The sequence below is a fragment of the Haliaeetus albicilla genome, chromosome 12, assembly GCF_947461875.1.
Source record: "Haliaeetus albicilla chromosome 12, bHalAlb1.1, whole genome shotgun sequence".
Taxonomy (NCBI): domain Eukaryota; kingdom Metazoa; phylum Chordata; class Aves; order Accipitriformes; family Accipitridae; genus Haliaeetus; species Haliaeetus albicilla.
In genome coordinates, this window is record NC_091494.1 from 14,359,372 (window position 1) to 14,381,576 (window position 22,205).

Genomic DNA, 22,205 nt, shown 5'->3' on the forward strand with positions numbered 1-22,205 from the left:
CTTCACTTTATTTTGCAGAAAGGCCATCAGACAGCTTTGCATCATCTAACTCTATCAATCAAGGACCTCAACCACTGCTTTCTGCTGAAAGCTTTCCTGTTTGGCTCTGTTTCTCACAGACAGCTCAATAACTTGTCTGTGGAGCTGTGATAAATGTACCGTGTGCTTCTAAACTGTCTCTTTAACACTGAACTGAATTTCAACTTGTAATGCTTGTGACTAATTGTTTTCATCAGAAACATTTTATTTATTTCCAATTATTATTCCATAGTCCCTGATTATCTCTTCTTTTTTTTTTTTCATATATTTTCTGGCAATGGTAACATTTGAAGGCTAGAAAACTAGATTTTACTCAAGTGAATAAGCTGCATAGTATAAAGAATAAAATCAGAGTGAACCTGTATGAACAAGAAGTATAAATTTCTAATACTTTTTTGGTTTTTGCAAAGTATGTATTGAGCCCATTTTTAAATCTAAATTTTCTTGCCTCTGATTTGTGAGCCAATCCCAAGTGAAACATCCTTGTGGGGTTTTTTCAGTATATATAAAACAGGGCTGGTATCACAAAACCTCATGCTATTTGGGCACAATTGTCTGTTTTTGCTGAGGAGGCCCAAAATAGAGCTATTACAGCAAATGAATAACTTCTCACTCTGAAAGAAGGTGGTTCTTTTAGATCAGGTTGTAGGTCAATGGCAGGGCAGGGTGAGGAAACTCATATTGCAGCTGTCTGCAAATGAGCTTCACTCCTGATACAATATAAAAAGGACTTCAAGGTTGGTAAAGGTTAAAAATTGGACGTGGGGACAAATATGTAAAATATGGGGAGGGAAAAGAGTTTTCATAGTTGGACACAAACTCCACAGGCAATTGCATAGCTCATATGTTTCTAGCACTTATAACTTATGGTTTTACAAAATCCTAAAGAGAAGACTGAAATTAAGTGCAGTTTAATGATTGAGAAAGTATGATGATTTTAGACACAAAAAAAAAAGCATGTAAAATGTTTTGTAGTAAATTCAGGTCCTAATAAGGAACACAAGTGAAAGCCTTATGTTTTGGATTGTTAGACATCTTGGAGCTTATATGCAGAGAAGCTGTTCCTTTGAAATAAAAGAAATTATTGCAGTATGTTTATCACTGTGATAATGTGCAAGTTTTACTTAGAAAATTCTTAGCTGATTAGTTCGTGCAACTTGCAAAACTGTAGTACACATTCAGCATCAAAGTAAAACATAATCTTTTCAGGGGAAAAACGGCATATGAAATGACTTCTTAATAGCGAATAAAAGCTACAGGTGGCAGAATCTGTTCTGGGATATATGAACGTGGCTCCTATCAAGCATAATTGTGCTAAAAACTGGCAACTAGGACTTCAGTTTGGCCCAACGTTAGATAAAACAGACAAAAATGAAGAACTAGTTTTCTACTTTTTTCTATAGTGGTTTCAGTAGGAGAAGAAGAAAGAGCATAAGGCATGTTAATTGCTTTTGGGAATACGCTGTTCCAGGTTAAGAAGAATAAATATTGTATGCTTTGGAAAGCATGTTGATTTTTAGTGGACAGTACTAATTTCCATGCTCCTCATTTAGAGCACAGAGGTAATACTAGAAATGGATCCTTTGGTGGGTGTAGTAAAAAATACATAAATTGGGACAATTCTCATTGTCCGTGTTGCTGCATAAACATGCATAATAAAAAATAAAATGGAATGGTGGTGTTGTGCTGCATGAAAAGCAGGACAAGTGGTGGAAAACAGGAGCACACCATGTATTAGCTGTCACTACAATGGCACAGGGGCAGAGGGTACACTAGAGCACAGCTAGGAGATTTGTTTAACAAATTTATTGTGTAGGACCTATCTGGGATGATTTTCTATAAGAGAATTATTTCCTGTTATTACAGTGCCAGTTGGGTACAGTAACCTTTCTGACTTCTCATTCCCATGCTTATTCCCTTGCAAGCCCATAGTGAGCTCTGCTCTGTAGTACGCATTTTTTGCTACTGCTGAGCAAAGCCAAATAGAATTTCTGCTTACAGGTAATCCTGCTAGGCAAATCTCTTGAGCTCCTCCTCTCTCTGATAAAAGCATTTTCAGATGTTGGTTAAGAGATGTATCTCAAAACCATGAATAATTCCAGACTGCACTGTTCTGCTTCACACTGTTTTACCAGTAAACAATTAAAATAAGTCCAGCTGATTTATGTAATGGAAGATTTACTCTGCTAGGCAGAAGCTTCTGCTGGTGCATAGCCTTGTAGGGTCTTGTTGGGGGAAAATGGGTAGGAAGCTATTGTGAACAACTCTTTGTTGACTTCCAAAATTACTTGTACTCTTGTAGCTGTAAAACAGAGCAGCCATAAAATAATCTGGCTGAGGGTTTTTTTCCTTTTCTGATATTTTCCAAAGATCCCACATATATTCCTTTTTGAAGAGGTGTGCCTTTGGAATACCAAGGCACTGTTCAGGAGGGAGGAGCAGGGAAGGGGTTAAATTAGGAGCACAACTATGTATTAGACACCGATTGCCCACTACAGAGTTCATGTTGATTGTAAAGCAGAGTGAATGTAATGTTTTTAAGGAAATCTAGCAGACTCAGAAAAATACACATATTGTCTAGTGGCAGGAAAGAAATCAAAGCAAGACTAAGTACATTTTACTGATGCACTGGATGCAGTAAGAAATTCTTTCCCTTGTGGAGGCTACTGCTGTCTTAAATAAAAGAAGCAAAGCTACAGGCAGATTTTTGAGCAACTTTTATAATCTAATCTATTTATAATCAGATTTTATTTCAATTGTATGCAGGCTGGAAGCTCAGGAACTGGTTACTGTTACTGGTTCCCTAAATGAATGCACTAAGATTTAGAAGCTGGGTTCACTAACAATGAGTTTAATTGGTATCTACACACAGTACTGAAGTCCCAAAATCGTATTCTGGGCACACACTTGACTCTGTGAAAAATTGGGATAGATTATGTAGAGACAGTGTGTAATTCTCCTTGCAAAGTCCTCACAAGTGCAGAGGGAGGACGTGTGGCCAAGACAATCCCTTGCGCTAGCTACCCTAGCTATTGGCTGCTACAAGGTCTTTAGAGGCAGTGATAAATTTGAGGGTAGTCATCTGACTTGCCTTAATCAGCACTGATTAAAAAGATCTAAATGGCTCCTGGCAGCCCCTGGATCAGAAGGATACAGATGCTCTCTCCCTAGTGGTATGCCAGTCACCACTGTGGAGGTAAATTCCATCTATAAATGTCAGGGGTAACATTTTAGTCAGAAGTTGTACAGTGGCGCTCAGAAGAGCTGATACACTGCGAAGGTGTAAGAAGAATGTAAATAACTGCAAATATTACAAAGTTATTATGTACATTTATTGTGGGGCCTTTTGGGGAGGTCATGTTCTTTTCTGTTGACTCTCACTGAAAAGGTATGGCATAGACGAGAGCTTAAAGATAGGCAAGAAAAATTAACAGGCTTCTGTATAAATGTAATTTTAAAAGCTGGTTAGTTAGATAAATAGGAAAGAATGTTGTAGAGGTATACAGAATTACAAATCGTTTGGCAAAAGTAAATCAACTACTCATTCTTCTTTATCCTTTCTCATAATTCAAGAACATGCAGACATGCATTTAAACTGAAAGGTAGAAGCTTTAAAAAGCTTAAAAGAAAATGTTTCTTCATGATACCTAACATCTCAGATTCCCCTTCAGTGAAATGGGGCAGCATTTTTTCTCCATCTCCACCAAATGTTGAAAGTTTCAGAGTTCTTAAACACCAGTTGCTTTGTAAGCTAAATTTAGCTTATGCAAAGTAATACAGAATTGAATAAAGCACAATAACTTTTCTGTAGAGTCTTTAATGTAGCCTCTAGACTTCAGTGTCTAAAGAACATCCTTCATGAAAGGAATTATGGTGACTTTAAAAAGACATACAAAAGCTCCTATAGCCTTTGTAGTTCCTGTAGCTAATTGTATTCACAGTGAAGTATTTAAACATCAGGAGAACCCAAGCAGTTATCTTTCCTTACAAACCAGATCTCAAAAAACCTCCAGCAAAGGTATTTATAAATTTCGCCTTACGTTGCTAATTCACACACAATGTAAGGAAACACGTAGATATATTCCTGCAAATTCATACAAACAGCTGTAGCATACCTGAGGAATGAGATGGCAGTTTCTGGAGCTTAGACCCAGCACCCAGGGTGAAGTCAAAACTCAGGATTTCCAAGGCCTGGAATGGAGTAGTGACCCTACACCATTTGCACAGTGAAATCTAACAGTGGGTGAGAGAATGAATTCTAGTATACTGCCCTCTTTTCTTGAGGTGAACCATCTACTTTGTAACTCTTCCTGAGTGGAATTGTTGGTGAAGTGATCAGGAGAAAATCATTCTTGGCCTTGCATGCTCTACGCTTGTCTTTTACTCACTGAGGAAGGAATACGTTAGCTTGAATTCAAATAAGATAAACTTCTCTTAAAAGTAATTTTTGTTGACTCGTATTAAATGAGGTGCCAAACAAATGCACTATCAAACTATATCTCTTCAAAGTACATCCACTGAATAGGAAACATATAAACGTGAAGAGAAAAGACCTTAAAGGAAATGTTAGTCAGGTATTATATTTTGTGGTTAAAGGCCATCTAGGAGAAGCAGTAAAATAATCGCTGCATTGAGGATTACAAAGTATGTCATATTACACCTCACTATAAATATCACTTTAATTTTTTATGGCACAGATTATTTGTAAGTTTATTTTATATACTGCATAGCACTTAAATGTGACTGGATCTAAAACCCTTATCGAGGAAGCTCATTAGTTGAGCTGTCTGCGTCTGTATATCTGCCATCAGCATCTGGTGAGAGGGCTGCTGCTGACCCTGCCAGACTTGGGTCATGAGGTCAGCAGGTCTCATTTATTATTCAAAATTGCTTTCTAACCTTTTATCAGCTAGGTCAAAGAATGCTGCATTCTCCTTGGTCGAATTCTATAGTGAAATCAGTATCATGCACAGATAATATAATTACCAATTCATGTGAATCTCATCCCTCTCTCTCCAAAAATGTACTCACTTTGAGGTTGATGAAGTTTGAAGAGTTGCCTGTACAAATGCACGTATGCTTCAAGACTATGTGTATACCTTGTCATCCTTGTGAAATAACACATGTAGCTTCACATCTGATTCATGCTTCAAATTGTGCATCTACTTCCCACTTTTGTGGTACTGAGACAGTTAAAGGCAGAGCTCCATAGTTAACAGATGACCTCTTATTTTTACCACTCCCATTCTTTTGAATACATTCCTTTTCACTACTTACATATTCGATATACATAGTCAGTATATTTTGAGTAGTAACTATATTTCCCCCTTCAGCTGCACACATGGATCAGTTGAGTATAGGAGAACTTAGAAGAACTGTAAAAGAAAAGCCAAGAAATACAGAGATGGTTTTCTTGGAGACTATAATAGATTCTGGAAATAAAAAATACTAAGAGTCCAAAATATTTTCAAAATCTTTTCTGCTTACCAACACGACCTAGATCTAGGAAATCACTGGCCAGCATGATTTCAGTCTCAAACAGAATCAGGAAGGACCCTGGCAAAATTAACAAAGAACTGATGATTTGAAATTTTCTTTCTTTGTTGAATAAATAGAAATCATAAATTACATTACAATTAGGAAAATATTTTTTTAATTTTAGAACACTAAACTTTGAAGAGAAAATTAGCCATCAAATCTTAACAAGCCATACTACAATATGGAAAATTGGAAACCATAAATGGCAGATTGATTCTTAAAGGGAGCTGTGCAGTTCAGCATTATTCCTCTGGAATGATTTCATCCTTTTGAAAAGAAGGAGCCAAAGGTCACATTGGTTTTGCCCTTGAAGCAGACAATATGAGATGTCAGCTTGTGCTTTCTGACACTGCATATGATGAATAACCTTGACATAGTAATAAACAAATAACCTATATTAACGTTTATAAGCACAGTGAAGTATTAATGCAATATATACTTCAACAATATATTGTGAATATACAGCTTTCATAGAAATGAATTTTCTCTAGTAATACTGTAGTAAATTTATGGTTTGTTAAGTATTGCTGTAAAATACATATTCTTTAAGTGACAGAATGTATACATATCTGAAATACAGCCAACCATATATGCATAAACTAAGAGAAGTACTTTAAACAAGCAGGCACTGAATGAAAATTATGCAAAACCCCTGGACATCTGGATTCATAGAGATACTCAAATTGTTGTGAATAGTTTATTTGTAGTGTTTCAAATACCTATAGTTAGTTGTCTTTGTAAGTGCAGCTCTGTCATAAATCGTCATTCAATAAGGTTATCAGCTATTCTCTTTTGGTATTTCCAGTAGCAGAAAAAAATAATTGTGTACTGGTAAGAGGTCAAGGAGTACATAATGTTCAGTTAGAATTAGGTGTTTTCTTCTAAGTGTGGGAAATTGGGAGTCCAGTTGTTGTGGGGAGAGTTATAACATGGTGTAGCAGTTCTTTCAACAAATTCCTTAGCTTTTAAGAACAGTCTTGTACTCTTTATAGCTGTCTTGATGCAACATTAAGGTTTTTTGTGGTTGGGGTTTTTTTAACCAAAAATTAAACAAAGCTATTGGATATTAATGAAATGCAGGCTAACATTACAGGATAGTACTTAGCCCTGTGCAGAGTTTGAAGGGCAGAGTTTCTCTTGTTCATAAGTAATATCTGTATCTTGCAGGTATTTTGTAATTTTATACATAATTTTTGTTTGCTTTTAAGTACACACCATGGTCCCAAACAGATAATTACATGTGAGTTAAACCCACGTCCTACTCCAGGCTTTATTATTGTGCAAACTCTATTATAATCATGGTATAATAAATATTCACCATATATGACAGTTTGAGAAACACCTTCTATCTTAACACTTGCTAAACACTCTAGCACATATCCCAGTGTACTTCATGAAGTGAAAAAAGGCATTTGTCATTCCTCCTTCCGCATATTATGAATGTTACATGTCCATGAAAGATAGTTTGCAGAAGGTGTGTGTTCATATCAAGGATAAGTTTCATAGTATCATAAAAATGTTTCAAAGGTTCTAAAATTTAGATTGGAGAAATGTGGAGAATGGCATGCCATTACTGTAGATGAAAGAAACTAAGGCTGCTAGTTACAAGTCAAATACAATTGTATAGTAATACTGCAGAGATTAAATGAGAAGAAAAATGTATAGAAAACAGTACGAAGTAGATTGGTGAAAAGTTTTATCTTCCTCTTTTAACAAACATTTACCTGCTCAGAGATTGACATGTCTTTACATGCATCCATCATTATTCCTATCCTTAAGTAGGGTTAAGGGCTAGAACTAAATGAACAAAGAGAGAGGACAATCCCTCTGTTGTCTTTGCATTGAGTGTTAAGTGAAGCTTCTTAAGAAGTGAAAAGTAAAGGAAAGAAAATGAATATACATCCAAAAGAGTGTGCCTTCCCAAAGAAACTAATAAAAGAAAAATGTGCTCTTTAGTGGGTAGCATTGTAAGAATAAAAAATAAGACAACAAGGAAAGTGAGCCCTGACTATTCATTTGCACTCAATAGCTGTCTTCATGGACTAAAACTAACCAAGTGGTTGCTTCTTCTAAACTACATTTCACTTTCCTTCAGCTCTGAATGACTGAGTGTTTCCTTTGGAACGGAGCCTGAAGTGGCAGCTGTGAATGCAACTGTAAAAGTGTCAGATAGATACAGATAATGTGTTTTGTAATAATACAATATGGTAATACTGCTGTGATCCCAATTTTTTAAACCTGTCTTTAACTCTTCACAGTGATAGAATTCTTTTTATCTCCTCTTTAGCCTTTCAGTTTTTCCTGTGAACAGAGCATCTCTCAGTGAATTAACAAACCTAGGTACTAAATGCCTTACACAAACAGCAAATCTGTTTGCGTACTTTTGAATTCCAATAGGCTACATGCACTGTAGGTATTTTTTCGTATACTGCCACAAGAATTCTTGCAATTCTGTAGCAATGTACCAACTTAAAGTGGAGCTCTCTTGGTACCTCGTAGAGGTAGAGGCAGGCTATTCCCCTCTGGAAAAAGCATCAGGCTGTGGGAGCAGTTCATAGCTAGAAGCTCACCTGCATTTGTCATTTGGCTGCGATAAAGGATGTGCAAAGACTGGGGTGCCTGTGAGCTTCAGTGGGCTTTGTACATTTAATTAATCACTGAAATTGGGTATACTGTTGTACTATACCTGTTCAGTCTCAAATCATTGGACTAAGAAGGCTGAGGCTTTATTTTAGAGCTGAGAGTTTATTTGGGTTATTTTGGAAAAGATTAGGTAGATTCCAGAGTGCCAGTTATGGTGAAAGTGAGCTTGTCTTCTGCTCTTTTGAACATAGTTATGGAAAGTCATCTTATTTCTACAACATCTGTTTGTGGTGGGTTGACCCTGGCTGAATGCCAGGTGGCCACCAAAGCCGTTCTATCACTCCCCCCTCCACAGCTGGAAAGGGGAGAGAAAAACATAACAAAGGGCTCATGGGTCGAGATAAGGACAGGAGAGATCACTCATGAGTTACTGTCATGGGCAAAACAGACTGAACTCAGGGAAATTAGTTTAATTTATTACGAATCAAATCAGAGTAGGGTAATGAAAAATAAAACCAAATCTCAGAACACCTTCCCTCCACGCCTCCCTTCTTCCTGGGCACTTCACTCCCGAATTCTCTGCCTATCCCCCCCAGCGGCACAGGGGGACGGGGAATGGGGTTTACGGTCAGTTCATCACACGTTATTTTCTGCCACTTCATCCTCCTCAGGGGCAGGACTCATCACGCTCTTCCCCTGCTCCAGCGTGGGGTCCCTCCCACAGGAGACAGTCCTCCACAAACTTCTCCAACATGGGTCCTTCCCACGGGCTACAGTTCTTCATGAACTGCTCCAGCATGGGTCCCTTCCACAGGGTGGAGTCCTTCAGGAGCACACTGCTCCAGCGTGGGTCCCCCACGGGGTCACAAGTGCTGCCAGAAAACCTGCTCCAGCGTGGCCTCCTCTCTCCACAGATCCGCAGGTCCTGCCAGGAGCCTGCTCCAGCTTGGGCTTCCCATGGGGTCACAGCCACCTTTGGGCACCCACCTGCTCCAACGTGGGGTCCTCCAGGGGCTGCAGGTGGAGATCTGCTCCACTGTGGACCTCCGCGGGCTGCAGGGGGACAGCCTGCCTCACCATGGTCTTCACCACGGGCCGCAGGGGAATCTCTGCTCTGGCACCTGGAGCATCTCCTCCCCCTCCTTCTTCACTGACCTTGGTGTCTGCATGGTTGTTTCTCTTACATGTTCTCACTCCTCTCTCCGGCTGCTGTTTCTGTGTGCCCCACAACTTTTTTCCTTCTTAAAAAAGTTATCCCAGAGGCGTTACCACTGTCGCTGATGGGCTCGGCCTTGGCCGGCGGCGGGTCCATCTTAGAGCCGGCTGGTATTAGCTCTGTCAGACACAGGGGAAGCTTCCAGCAGCCTCTCACAGAAGCCACCCCTGTAACACCCCCCCCCGCCGCTACCAAAACCTTGCCACACAAACCCAACACACTGTTCTGATGTTTTTTACATATCTACTAGAATTTCTATACTGCTTGCTTCATCTCAGGCACCTTGGCCAAACTCAGGCTGTGGTAAATCAAGGGCAGCTCTATTGCTTTTTATAAAAGTGCACTTAGTTAACACAGAGATGAACTCAGTACCGTGAGCAGGGAGTGAGCATTCTGTGATTTATTTTACAAGAATGCTGTGTTTTCTGTTAATTATGCTATAGCTATCACACTGTGCTTTTGAAACTGCAATCAAGGTGCTGCTGCACATTTGTGCCTTTTTTTGTGCAGGAGCCCTTTTGGCACTTCCACTTCACTCATCTTACAAGCTGGAGTGCAACCTTTAGTGATCTCCTGAACTGGTAGTTTTGTTTCTTGAAACGCTAAGTTTGTTTGTATCCTTCCATATGTAGAGGGATATATAGGACCATCCCTAGATTCACCTCTGATTGTGCAGACAAGCTGGTAGTTGAAAGCATATAGTAACAGAAACAAATCAATCATTAAAAGAGGAGTACCAGCAATACAATTTGAAGTATCTGCAGGAGCCAGGTAGGACAGTTCCATATGGAATTTCTTGTGGAGGACTAGATCGTTTCCAAATAGTCAGTGTATGCCTACCTTTTCTATGTGTGCATTGGAATATAAATGTGCACAAAAACCCAACACCCTGCAACAGGTAGATTTCAGAATACCTAAATAAAGATATCCCAGATACTTTTGACTAGGTATATTGCAAAAAGCAATAGAAATCTTTGCTTTCAGAATTAACAAGAAACTAATGATCAGACATCAACAAAAAAAATCAAATTCTAATGAGTGACTTGGTTACCATGATTATACAGCCAGTGAATGTAATGTTGTTTCACCAGCCTTCATAATGGAGTACAAGAGTACCATGTCTCACCTATCAGCAGATCATCTGCATTTTTTGGAACCATGCTTTCTGATTCCTCTCTCATGTGGTTTCACACAGCCTCCAAACCACAGAGACACTTGTCAGTCACCTCCCTAGATGCCCATCTTCTTGGAAGTGCCTGTAGTGTCTGTCTTACCTGCTCAAAGTGGAGGGCCAGGCTCTTTTGTCCACTTACAGATACATCTTGCTGATGGCCTGAAGAATAAAGTTGAGTGTAGGTGAATGGAGTGAAGGTGCATTACTAGACAGGGGTCATCTTTTATCCGTAAAGTACTTCACAGCTCCTTGCTTATCTACTCATTTGAGGGAGTGCCACATTTGAGGGAGTGCCACATTTGTTTTCTGGAGATATATCCTGTGGTGCTAAAAGGGGAGAGTCTGTTTCCCAAACCTGTGTCTGTTTTGTAGTAACTGAAACAGATGGTCCACATTCATTACCAATATAATTATGTATCATCCATCAGTTCAACAATGCACCTTTCTGATACTTACACATATCAACAAATATTGCTCATTAATTCGTAGAATAGCAAAGTCCAGATTTTGTTCTCAATTGCATCAAGAGAGTAGCTGCCTTAAAATTAATCTAGATTCATGCTTCTGTAACGTGGCCCAGAATCATTGTCCATATATGCAAAATTGATTTCCAGCTACACAAAAAAGGGACAGCAACTCCTAGTAGCTGGTGTTTGGGAAAAAATACAAAATGGTATAAATTTGTCAGATGCTAGGTTTCTGCCCTAAATACCAGTTCACTACAGATCTTAACCGTGTAACTGGAAATCATTCATTAAATCCTCTGCAGCCAAGAATCATGCATAATGTAACACAGCTACTGCAAACAGTTCGCTCCTGATCATTTACATTTCCTTCTTGCTCTTACAGGCATGAGGAGCCTATATTTGAAGTAGTCCCTGATGAGATTTTGCTTTTACATCCTTGGAGAATGTCCTTGTGCATATTTATAGGACATAGTAGAAGGATTACATATGTGGATTTTTGCTTTTATGGTATTAACTGTAATGATTTTAAAAATACATACCTTGGCACAATATGATCACATATGCACACCTCAAAAATCTTTTGACTGTATGGAAAATAAGTGGCCTAATGCTCGAAGCCTTGAAGGAATAATGCTAGGATTGGGTCATGTGCGTGAGATAGCCACTTGTAAATTGAATATGCAATTCCATCTGAAAAACAGGATTTCTGTATTTTCTATTAATTTTTATGAAGAGGATTTTAGCAAGGAGCCCACTCTGTAGGGCAAGGTTATTTCTATAGTATTGTCATGTTAGTGGTGAGAATAGATACGTTACTACATCAGCACTGCTAATGTTCAAAAAGGCAATTTGTTTAAAGGACAGGGACAGAATAAGAAGGAACTGGACTTCACAAATTAAAAACTGCACAGCAGTTTCACTACAAAGCATCTACTAGTCATACAGTACTATCCAATTAATCCATTACTCTTAGAAGAGGAATCCCTGTATATCCAGGTACAATCCTCGCCAAATATCTGGACACAATCATAGGCTTTTAGGATTACAAGTAACATAATAAAGGATAATGATCAAAAATTAAGCACACCAATACAGAATGCTTGGGTTAACTGGGCCTGCCATGTGCACTATAAGGCAGCAGTCTGTTAGGTTTAAAGTGAGATTAAGGAGTTGTGTAACCTGCAATTATGCTGTTTTTCATTAAAAAAATAAGATGATTGGGCTCAGTAGGGCCCTTCCTTATATTTACCTCTGTTTAATTGGATTGGGAACTGCTTAAACATCTTTGAGTTGGAGCTTATAAGAAGATGATCCCAGCTGTTTTTCGAAGCTTAAGACAGCAGGCAGACAACATGATCATGTCAAGACTCATACTAAAGCCTTAATCCTACTTTTTCATCAGCTAGCACTACAGCTGAGTCTTTAACCTCCTAAGTACTAAATGTGCTTTGGATCTCTCACAATACATTTTCTGTCAAATGTTATTGTCTAATAATATGAAATTTTGCTTCCTTTCTGAGAAGGACTTTAAAGAATAGTCTCTGTCTATCTGAATTTGGAGAGCTATGGTGTAAGCCTGTATTTTCACTCCTTTTAAAAATACAATTTATAAGCTTGCACCTATTGAAGTCTGTTGTTCTCTGTGGAGGCAAGGAATTGCATTGACCTGTACCTCACCTTTTTATAACGTAAAACCCAGTATATTGGTAACTATTTTTCATTGTACATGTATTACTAGATTGAATATAGTCTTATTTTCAATGGGAAAAAAATGGAAACAGCTTTAGTTTTATTCAGGTCTTTTTCCTAGGAACTGTTAGCATGAACAAAAGAAATTTTCAGATTCCTAGCCTCAAAACTTGCTAACCAGAACATTATTTAGTTTGATAATCCTGGAGTTGCATAAAGATTAAATGTTCTAATGAGTTTTTCCTGCATCTGTTAGTAGTATCCATGCAATGCAATAATTCTCTTTTCTTTTCTTTTCTTTTCTTTTCTTTTCTTTTCTTTTCTTTTCTTTTCTTTTCTTTTCTTTTCTTTTCTTTTCTTTTCTTTTCTTTTCTTTTCTGTCAGGTAGTGCTCCGATTTGTCCTAGTGACACAGGGCTGCCAGCAGGAAAGCAAGCGTAGTTAATGCTCAGCTGCTCAAACCAGTCAAGCAAGCTAGCAAGTCCCAGCTGTGCTACTTGATGTTTTTTGATTGCACCTAGTCCTCAATCTGTGAACTGTTTTCTGGACTTAGATTCATCAAGCTCTGCCGCTTTAAAAACTCATGCAGGCAGGCATCCTAGGATATGCCATTATAAGCTGCTGCCAGGGGATCTTCTAGGAGATAAATGGAATCTGTGTGAAGTAAATTAGTGTGAACCAGTCAATCTGTGTGTCAGCCTTGAGCCACATCCATGGGTAACTAGCTTGCTGACTGAAAAGTCCACTGTCTTTTGCCAATCAGAGGTCTCAGCCACCAGGAAGCAGTCCTATACAACATTAGTTTCTTGGAATAATGCCGTTTGACCAGCTAGTGAAACTCTTCAGTATACAGTACTGTACTGCCTGAGTTTACTTATTGCTTACAATTGAACTGAAAATCTTTTAAAGTCAGATAACATTTTAACAGTAGGGAGCATCACAGAAATGTCTTGGAAATAAGTACTTCCACTTACATATAGCAGCCATTCAGCAGAGTCATGCTGTGCTGCAGTTGGCTTTACCTCCCTATCAGTAATACATCTTTAAGGCCATAATGCAAAAGAATAACAATAATCTGGCTAGAAGAGGTTAATAAAAAGGCTCTGTGTATATTTTTTTCCCATGAATTCAGCTATTTGGACAGCTTTGATCGAGAGAAGGGAAGAGTATGCAAGCTATAACACTCATATTATGCACAGGAATATGTCAGTGTCATAACTGTGCTGCACACTTTTGTTCATTTTGGTTTTAAAAGCAAATTGAGGCAATCTACAGCCAGAATCCCTCCACAGAAATGGACTGAAGCAGAATCCTCTGAAAATTCCCTGATCAATGATTTTAGACTTGAATACCAAATCAATCTACTGTCATGAAAATAATAATGTCAATACTGTCCAATAATGTGATTTTTAAAATACGAAGTATTTATTTTTTTGTTGTTTTTATAAAAGCTACTGGTACACTGACAGGCAGTCATATTTGCAATATGTACTCTCCCACACCATTGATCTAATGTACAGAAACCAGGGGGGAATTTTGCTATATAGTTTTAGAAAATTGGACAGGTGAGGAGATGCTATATACTTTAATTAAAATAAGAAACTAATTATCTAATAACTACCAGAACTGAAATTTGGCCTTCTTTACTAATTCCTGTAAAAATATTTTTTCTATTGCCTCCCAATTACTGGTTGAAAAAAAATAATGAGAGGGATAAATAATGTTCATCAAACTGGATCAAATATTTCAGTCTTACACCATGTTTGGTTAAAATATGCACTACCAGACATTTATGGAAATTGGAAAAAAGAAATTTGAGCTTTCTAGCCAGAGAGGACATCAAGAAGAAAAAGCAGTGTATAATGATAGAAGAATTAATTAAAGACAGTTTGGGGTTACATTTTCCTTTTTTAAATCCTCCTAAGTTTTACAGAAGCATACGCTTCAGAGCTGTGCAGTAAACATTGTGTGGGATTTTATGGGAAAGTGTTTTACTCCTTGCAGCAGAACCCACTGAGACACATTTAACTCTTTAGGTGTTTTATTATATATACTACACAGAATACTTGGACAGTTTCTGGTATAAATCACAACTAAGATCAAGACAACTGCTTTAAAATTGAGTGAATGTTTCGTTGCACTAATGAAACAAAAATGGGATGTCCTTTGAGAGCATAATTTGTTACATGCCATTATACTTTAGTTGAGAGAAGTAGGGAAGTCCGTCTGGGTGAATAAAACTTCAAGGTATATTGGGAAAAGAATCACTGAAAATTTCAGTTTTCCTGTCTAGAGTAATGCTGTCCTTATACATATGGGGAGGGAGGAAAATGGAGTTTCAGGAGTTTTTTAATTTAAAATATATGAAAACCTTAAAAGAAATTTCACACTTACTTACAGAAGGAAAAACGTTCTTCAGTTTCAATTCACTTAGTGAGTGGAATGAGCTTTGTTTGTGTGTGACTTCACAGAGTGCAAGAGCAAGCTCAGGCTTCTCCAGGTGCATGGGTTAATATTTCTGCAAACTGAGCTCTGCAATGTAATATTAGGTCCTACTTCTGCATTCAAGGTAATGGATTTAAATTACTGTAGCTTCCAGTTTGACTTGTTCCATACTGGCTTATTTCAAGGACAGTTCCAACTTCCATATGCTGCCGCATTCACTTTAGAATAATAACATGTTTCTTCAGGTTAATTTCTTAATCTCTCTTTTTAAAATTAAAATGTATTGGAAACTGGGCCAGTGTGATACTTAATCATCAGAAGATAACAACCAGCCATTCTCAATTAAATGACAACTACATACATCAGTGCAGGTTTTTTTAAATGACACTAAAAATTATGAAATGACCAACAACTGATGCCTTCTGTCAGTGAGATGAATTAGTGGTTTATATGGCCTGAGAAATGGTCTGGAAAAAAAATAGGGTTCAATTCAATAAGAACGAGAGCAAGGATCTAGGCTGAGGTAGGATTAATCTTCTGCAAAGAGACAGGATGGGGAAGAAATAGCAAGGTAACAGTTTCTCAGAAAAGAGTCTGGATCACAAGCTGAGCATGAGTCAACAGTGTTCATGCTGTGGCAACAAAGGCAAACACCATACCAGGCTCTGTAAACAGGAGTATCACCTGTAAAACCTGTGAAGTAATCCTTGTACTGTACTCGGCACTGGTGCCATCAAGGGCAGGCACATCCCCAGCCTCTCTGACTCCCTGCCTGCCGGCGCGCTCCTCAGCGGAGAGTGCTGTCACCCTAATGGCAGGATGGGTGCTCCATACTGGCTGGTGTAACTTCGTTATCTGCTTTTTCTGTTTCTAGATGATTGTGGTGAGCGCTGCTAATATTTCACTTGCTATTTCATGAACGTTTTCTGCATTTCTTACAATACTAGTGAAATAATTGTAGCCTTTTAGGTTGGCAGCAAAATACCTGGGAAAAGCTAAGCAGGATAGTAATCCTCCACCTGGAAAAGTGATGGTTGAAAGAGGATAAAACAAAGGACTGTTAAATCACAAGCGCCATGGAGAGAGTGTGCAGGGCTCCTACACAAGCCTTTTTCTCATACAAGAATAAGTTTCACATTAAGCTAATAGGGACATGCGCAAACAAAAGGAGATGCCTACTTATGTGGTAAAACAATGGAGCTTGCCATGTTAAGGCAAGTTAGGGTGTAGAATGTTAAGGATGCAAAAATTCTGTGTCTTTAAGGGAAAACTGGAGAAGTTTGTGGAACAGAAATCTACTGTGAGTTATTAAATATTTAAAAAAAAAAAAAGTTTTGGAATTCCCCAAGTTTCAAATTGGAGTTTAGGAGAAATTTCTGGTGAAGTATTACTGAATGGTTGTTGGACTCTCACACTAATGATGTTTGGTCTCAGGGAGTACAGCTGTTCTTATGCTTTTTATGATATCTATGAAATGTGCTTTTAAAAATAGTACTCAAAGCATTTATTGCCCAGCTCTCCGTCAGGCTTCTTAGGTATAATATGGTAAGTGCCAGTAGATCCCATACATCCCAGAAGTGGCACTGCAGCATGATTGTTTTTATCCATTTACGAAAATTAAAAAATACCACCATTTTGTTTTCTTTTACAGCTTTTTTTCATGCAATTCTATTTAGATTCAGGTTGCTTTGTGTTCTGTATTGGACCTTAAATAGATTTATCACCTATAGTCTATCTTGCCTAATATTTTTGATTGAAAAATATTTTTTGTTGCCCTATCTGCTTGTTTTGAATGACAAATAAGTACTTGTTTTCTCTGCAGACAGACTGTCTTTAAGTTACTAATCCACCTTACCAATAACAAAGGCATCTTATCAGAAAATGCTAACTGGTTTATTCACCTGTTTTATGCACTCTTCTTTCTCCAATGTGTCTGCCCTCTGAAAATTGGTATGCAGAGCAGGTTATTTAGACTTCAGTGTGTGATATTTCCAGGGTGGAACAAGGCTTTTCAGAGTTTAAACAGAACATGTAGAAATAAATGATAGTGATGAGTAGTTGCTCTAATTAGTGATTAGTGTATCTTCATAAAGAATAACTTATCATTCAACAGTTCATTCACACAAAGACTGTTGTTTCATAAACTGATCACCAATCAGTCTGTGATCTCTTTTCGGAAATCACTTGGTTTTATTTTTGGAATTTGAAATATTTTAAAAATATTTACATAAATGTTTCATTCAATACTATGATCTTATGACATTCTTTTACTATTCTGAATTCCATACCTATTTTTTTAAAGTCTTTTTCTGTTTCAATAATGTAGGAGAATGGGTATCAAGTTCAGTAAACAACTCTTAAGAGTTTATTAAGATATATCAGAAAAAATTACCATGATTCTCAAGACTGTACAATGAAGATTTATGTCATTTTTATATGCTAAGTTCAAGGTCATTTGCCCCAGTGAAATCTGTCCTTTTACGTTACTTCCATGCTAACAAAGGTATTTTCTACTGTCTATGTAATAATTGAAGTTGCATTTCACTGAATAGAAAGAAAATATCATTAAGAGTTATTATATCAGAAACTGTCGTTTCTTTTTCTCTGACTTGCAGATTTGGGGCTCATTTATACTCCAGACATTTAAATCACTTTGGCTACACAAATTAGCTTTCAAATGGAAGCAAAAGTAATTTTAAGGTCCATTTAAACCCAAAGTAGGACAGAGTATCCTCAGAATGAATAAAGATCACACTGCGTATGTTTAAATAACTTAAATTCGATCAGCGTCCTAGGTATAAGCAATTCAGAACAATATTTCCTTTATTGACATTTGAACATAAAATCCTATTCCCCTAAGGGAAAACACAGTAAAGTAGGTGTCATTGTTAAAGTTGTTTGGGTTTTTTCATGATTACATAATGCCATTTTTCACTTTCACTCTTTATTTGGGCCAGGCTGTTCTTTCCTTATTTTTAACTTTCCAATTCCCTTTGTTCTTTTATGATATTTTTAAGGAACCTTCCTCTTCAAATTGAGCATATAACATGTGATGGTTTAAAAAAGAAAGATCTGAAGGTCCCTTTCTTGCTCACTGCATACACTTATGTAACTTCATAAACTAGGGTATTGTGACGTTTATTTGCCTGAGTTTTGTCTAGGGAGGTATGTGTACTTCTGAGTAAGTGCCAAGGCTAAGATACACATCACTCACTCGCACCAGTGACCTGAACCTCACCTGTCCCAACCTGTCTCCTGGTTTTCTGACATACACGCTTTCCTCCCTTCACTTTTTCCTGCTGAACCTCATGCTCCGACAGCTCTTCTTACACAAGTTGACTAGAGGTCTGCTTCACTGCTCCTGTGAAAACCCTTTCCATCCATGCCTTCCACTCCCTTTAAACTGTTCCTAATGACTCCTTGCCACCAACTATTTGCGCGAGCATTTCATCATTGGTTTTTGTCATTTGTCAGCCATATCAGCTCTGCCTGTGATCCTTTTTTTCTCATTTTTGTATTTCTTGGCTTTCAATGTCTCCATCTTCTCCCAAATCTCCCCAAATCTCTGTAATCTCTACTCAAGCATATCAACTGGAGATCCTCCTGCTTTGTCCAAGGATCTTGCTGGCCTGTCTTGGTTTCTTTCCTGTTCACTTCACACCTTCCTTCTGATGTATCTCACCAGTGTATGGACCTGCTTCTAGCTGTCTTTTATTCATTATGTTCTGAGTTACTTCTCAGCCGAATCTGGTACCTTCCCTAAAAATACTGCTCAGCTCTGCTTTGTTGTAAAATCAAGCAGGTTAGTTGGAATTATATGACTTATGCTGACATGGTCTGGGACAGAGGGAGAGCACTTGAACAGGTTTGTCCTAGTCCCATTCAAGAGCAACTACAGCCCAAACGTTCAGCAAGGGTAGTACCTGTCACCTCCTGACCAGGACTAATGCTTGGTGCTGTGAAAGCATCTCCCCTCCTTGGTTCACTATGAGAGTTCTTTACTGGGTGAAAACATACCATTCATTTTGAAAGGCTGATGGTGAATTTTTGGTCACTGCTATGTTTTTCAGAGAGGACAGGTCTTGTGATTTTTCTCTTTCTCTGCAGAGGCATAGCCGTACTTTTTGTTTTCTCCATTTTATCACTGTATACTCTGTTGGAAATTTTCCTATTGCTCTACTTCAGAGTAGTTCTGACTTTTAAATTCATGCAGCTGTAATGACTCAATCTATCACTTGGCACAGTGGAGCTGACTGTTTAACGGGAAGAACTGTCTTAGAAAGAATGTTCTAATATATTTAGCACAAACCAATTTTTTTTTTAATATAATATGCACATTTGTATTTTCCAATTTTTCTTTGTTGAAGTGGGAAACCTGACCCTCAGTCAGTGTATTTGAAAATTATTTAAGTGTTGTAAAAATCAAAGAAGAGCACAGATATCTTTGAAGAGATTTCTTCTTGCACATATAGCGTTTTCATGTGTGAACAAGAATATTTGTTATTTATTGTAAGTTGTTCTTCAGTGTCAGCTCACCTCATGCAGATTCCATGAGGTGGAATCTCTGCTCTTCCATGGCAGAAACAAGAACTAAAACTCCTCTTCATGTGGATAAGTTGACCACTGAGAAAAGCCTCTGGCTTTTTGTAAGCTTAGAAATTTAACCAGTGTTCCTGCTCTACCTGGGCAGGGTTTTATATACTGGTTAGTTGCCATCCAAGGCAGATTTTTTAAGCAAAATTTACTGGCTTTTTTTTTTTTTTTTTCAGGAGAAATGCACAGTGTCACTCATTGATTTTATTATTTATTATGATTTAATATTGCATTTTCAAGGATCTAATTCCACAATTGTAATGAAGCTCTGATTGCTTCAAATGGAGTCTGTGTAGGTGCAGAAGTCAAGAATGATGGAACCTTTTGGCGACCTGGGATCAATAGCTGCAAACCGATGGAAAACATAGAGCACTGAAGAGGAATATGTCTCTTTTGAGCTCTTCCTGTCTGAATAATGCCCTGAAGCCTTGTTGATTCACTCATAATTTTGGAAAAATTAAATGGGTGTTTGAATTAAGTAACCCTTCAGCAAATATTCATTTGGTTAAAAAAACCCAAACCATCGAAAGTTATAAGGAAAGAAATTTCTTGTTTTGAAAACAGGACAAAACTACACTGAGATTGTGTAAAGCCATTGGTATCTCCATCCACATGGAAGTTTGGAACCTCACTTAGTTTTCTAGATATTAGAACTCAATCTGGTTTTTACTGCACTTTGGAATTATCACTAATTTTATGACACATTCTAGCTTGTTATATACTACGTATTTTCATCTTAAAATGAACACCATTTCTCTCCCTGGTGAATGACTCTAGTAATTACAAAACCACCTAATTGACCTTTTATATTGTTTACTGGCTTCATTGGTGAAACAGACAAAAGCTTTTTATGGCTTCTAAATTGTTTTATTATTTTAGGATTCTATAAGAAAAAACTGTTTTTTTACTTCAAAGGGATCACATTTAAGCTGATGCCTCAAAGTTCTCTCTGAATGAATTCTTGTCTATAGATTTTTCAACTGTGCTATGGTTGCATATAAGTACTTTGAGTTTCTGTTTTATTTCAATCTATTATTTGTTTTTACAAATTATGTCTTCATCATTGAAAGCTCTGCAGAAAACCAGGAAGTGTTTGTTTCTGAATACGTTACATTTCTCTCTCCCCCTGTTTTTATTCTTCATTGCTCCAGTCAGTGTGCTGAAGCATGACAAGAGCTCAAACTCGGCAAACTTCCAAGATGTGGAGGATATGCCTGAAAGATGTGTCTTGGAAGAGTCTGAGAGTCCAGGTGAGAGGCATTTAAAGACAGTCACCAAGTATCAAGTGATAAATCTGACACAGCTTTTGGGTCTGTTAAAAAAGCACATTGTAACGCTGTTTCCTTTTTAGCAGCTGCAATGTCAAATTAATGGTCACCTCCAGGGGTCACAGTGTGGAGCTGTTATCCTTTCCTCTTTCATCAAGAATTCAGGTCTTAGAAAGGATAAAGGCTTTATGACCAAAAAGAAAGCTGACACTACTAGTTCATTATAATTAGTTTTGGACTACACTGCTCACTTAATATATGTACAACGTCTGACCCTTTGAAGGTAGCATGAGATTATGAAAAATTAGAAGGACTGTATATACTGCAGTTGAAAGTAGCAGTGAACATTCAAACATTGTATCTCTGGAGGAAAGCAAATTGGTGGCGTTAAATAGCTTGATTCTTTTCTTTAAATCAGCTCACAATCATTATTTCATTTTAATGGCTCTTAACATTGATTCAGCTAAATACAGGAACATCCATAAAGTGCATCCTTTTTGGTGACTAAAAGATTTATCTTCATGTAGTTTCATTATCTTTCTCATTATGGAACATCTACAAAATTTACTAAATGAATCCCAAAGGGAAACAATTAAATATAAAGTGTATCAAGTCACAGCTGATTAAAAACATTCTGTGTGACTAAATACTAAGATCTTTTAAGCAAACTGTGAGCTTGACCCACATACACCATATACGTAACCTGCATGTAGTCCTCATTAGTGAAAGAGTTAAACATCTTTCTTCACTTGATATTTTCCTTCCCTGCTTTATCTGGTTTCTGTGTACCCTCTTGCATCTTTGTGTGCTGATCCGTGTATCATATTTTTGATTCATTGTCTCTGTGGCCTGTCAGCTTAGTTAAGAGATTTCCAAATCTTGCAGCTTGTGCTGACAGGGGGCAGCTGCCAACAGTCCCCTGATCCTTCCCCAAGGAACACTGCTGAGATTTAATTTTCAGTCAAAGGGTGCAGTCTGAAATCCATGTCAGGTCCCCTAAGTCATCTCAGAACCCAGATAGGACCCATGTCTGGGGGATTATATTTCAGCACGCTCCACTCCTCCAAGATTCCTTGGGAGTTCAACTGCTGTCATATACCTGATTTGAACTACATTCCCTTTTCATCTTTTCCACAGAAATGAACACCAGTATATGTTAGAATAATTGAAACCAATGAATTGTAAATCCATATT

General features: G+C 37.7%; 1 protein-coding gene across 1 annotated transcript in view; it reads left to right on the forward strand.

Moving 5' to 3' along the window:
- Positions 1-22,205, forward strand: part of WDR72 (WD repeat domain 72) — a 138,208-nt gene that overhangs the window by 110,371 nt on the left and 5,632 nt on the right. Inside the window, exon 19 of the mRNA XM_069798213.1 lies at positions 20,895-20,993. Within this exon, the coding sequence (XP_069654314.1) occupies positions 20,895-20,993 (99 nt within the window). The remainder of the gene's footprint in view (positions 1-20,894; positions 20,994-22,205) is intronic.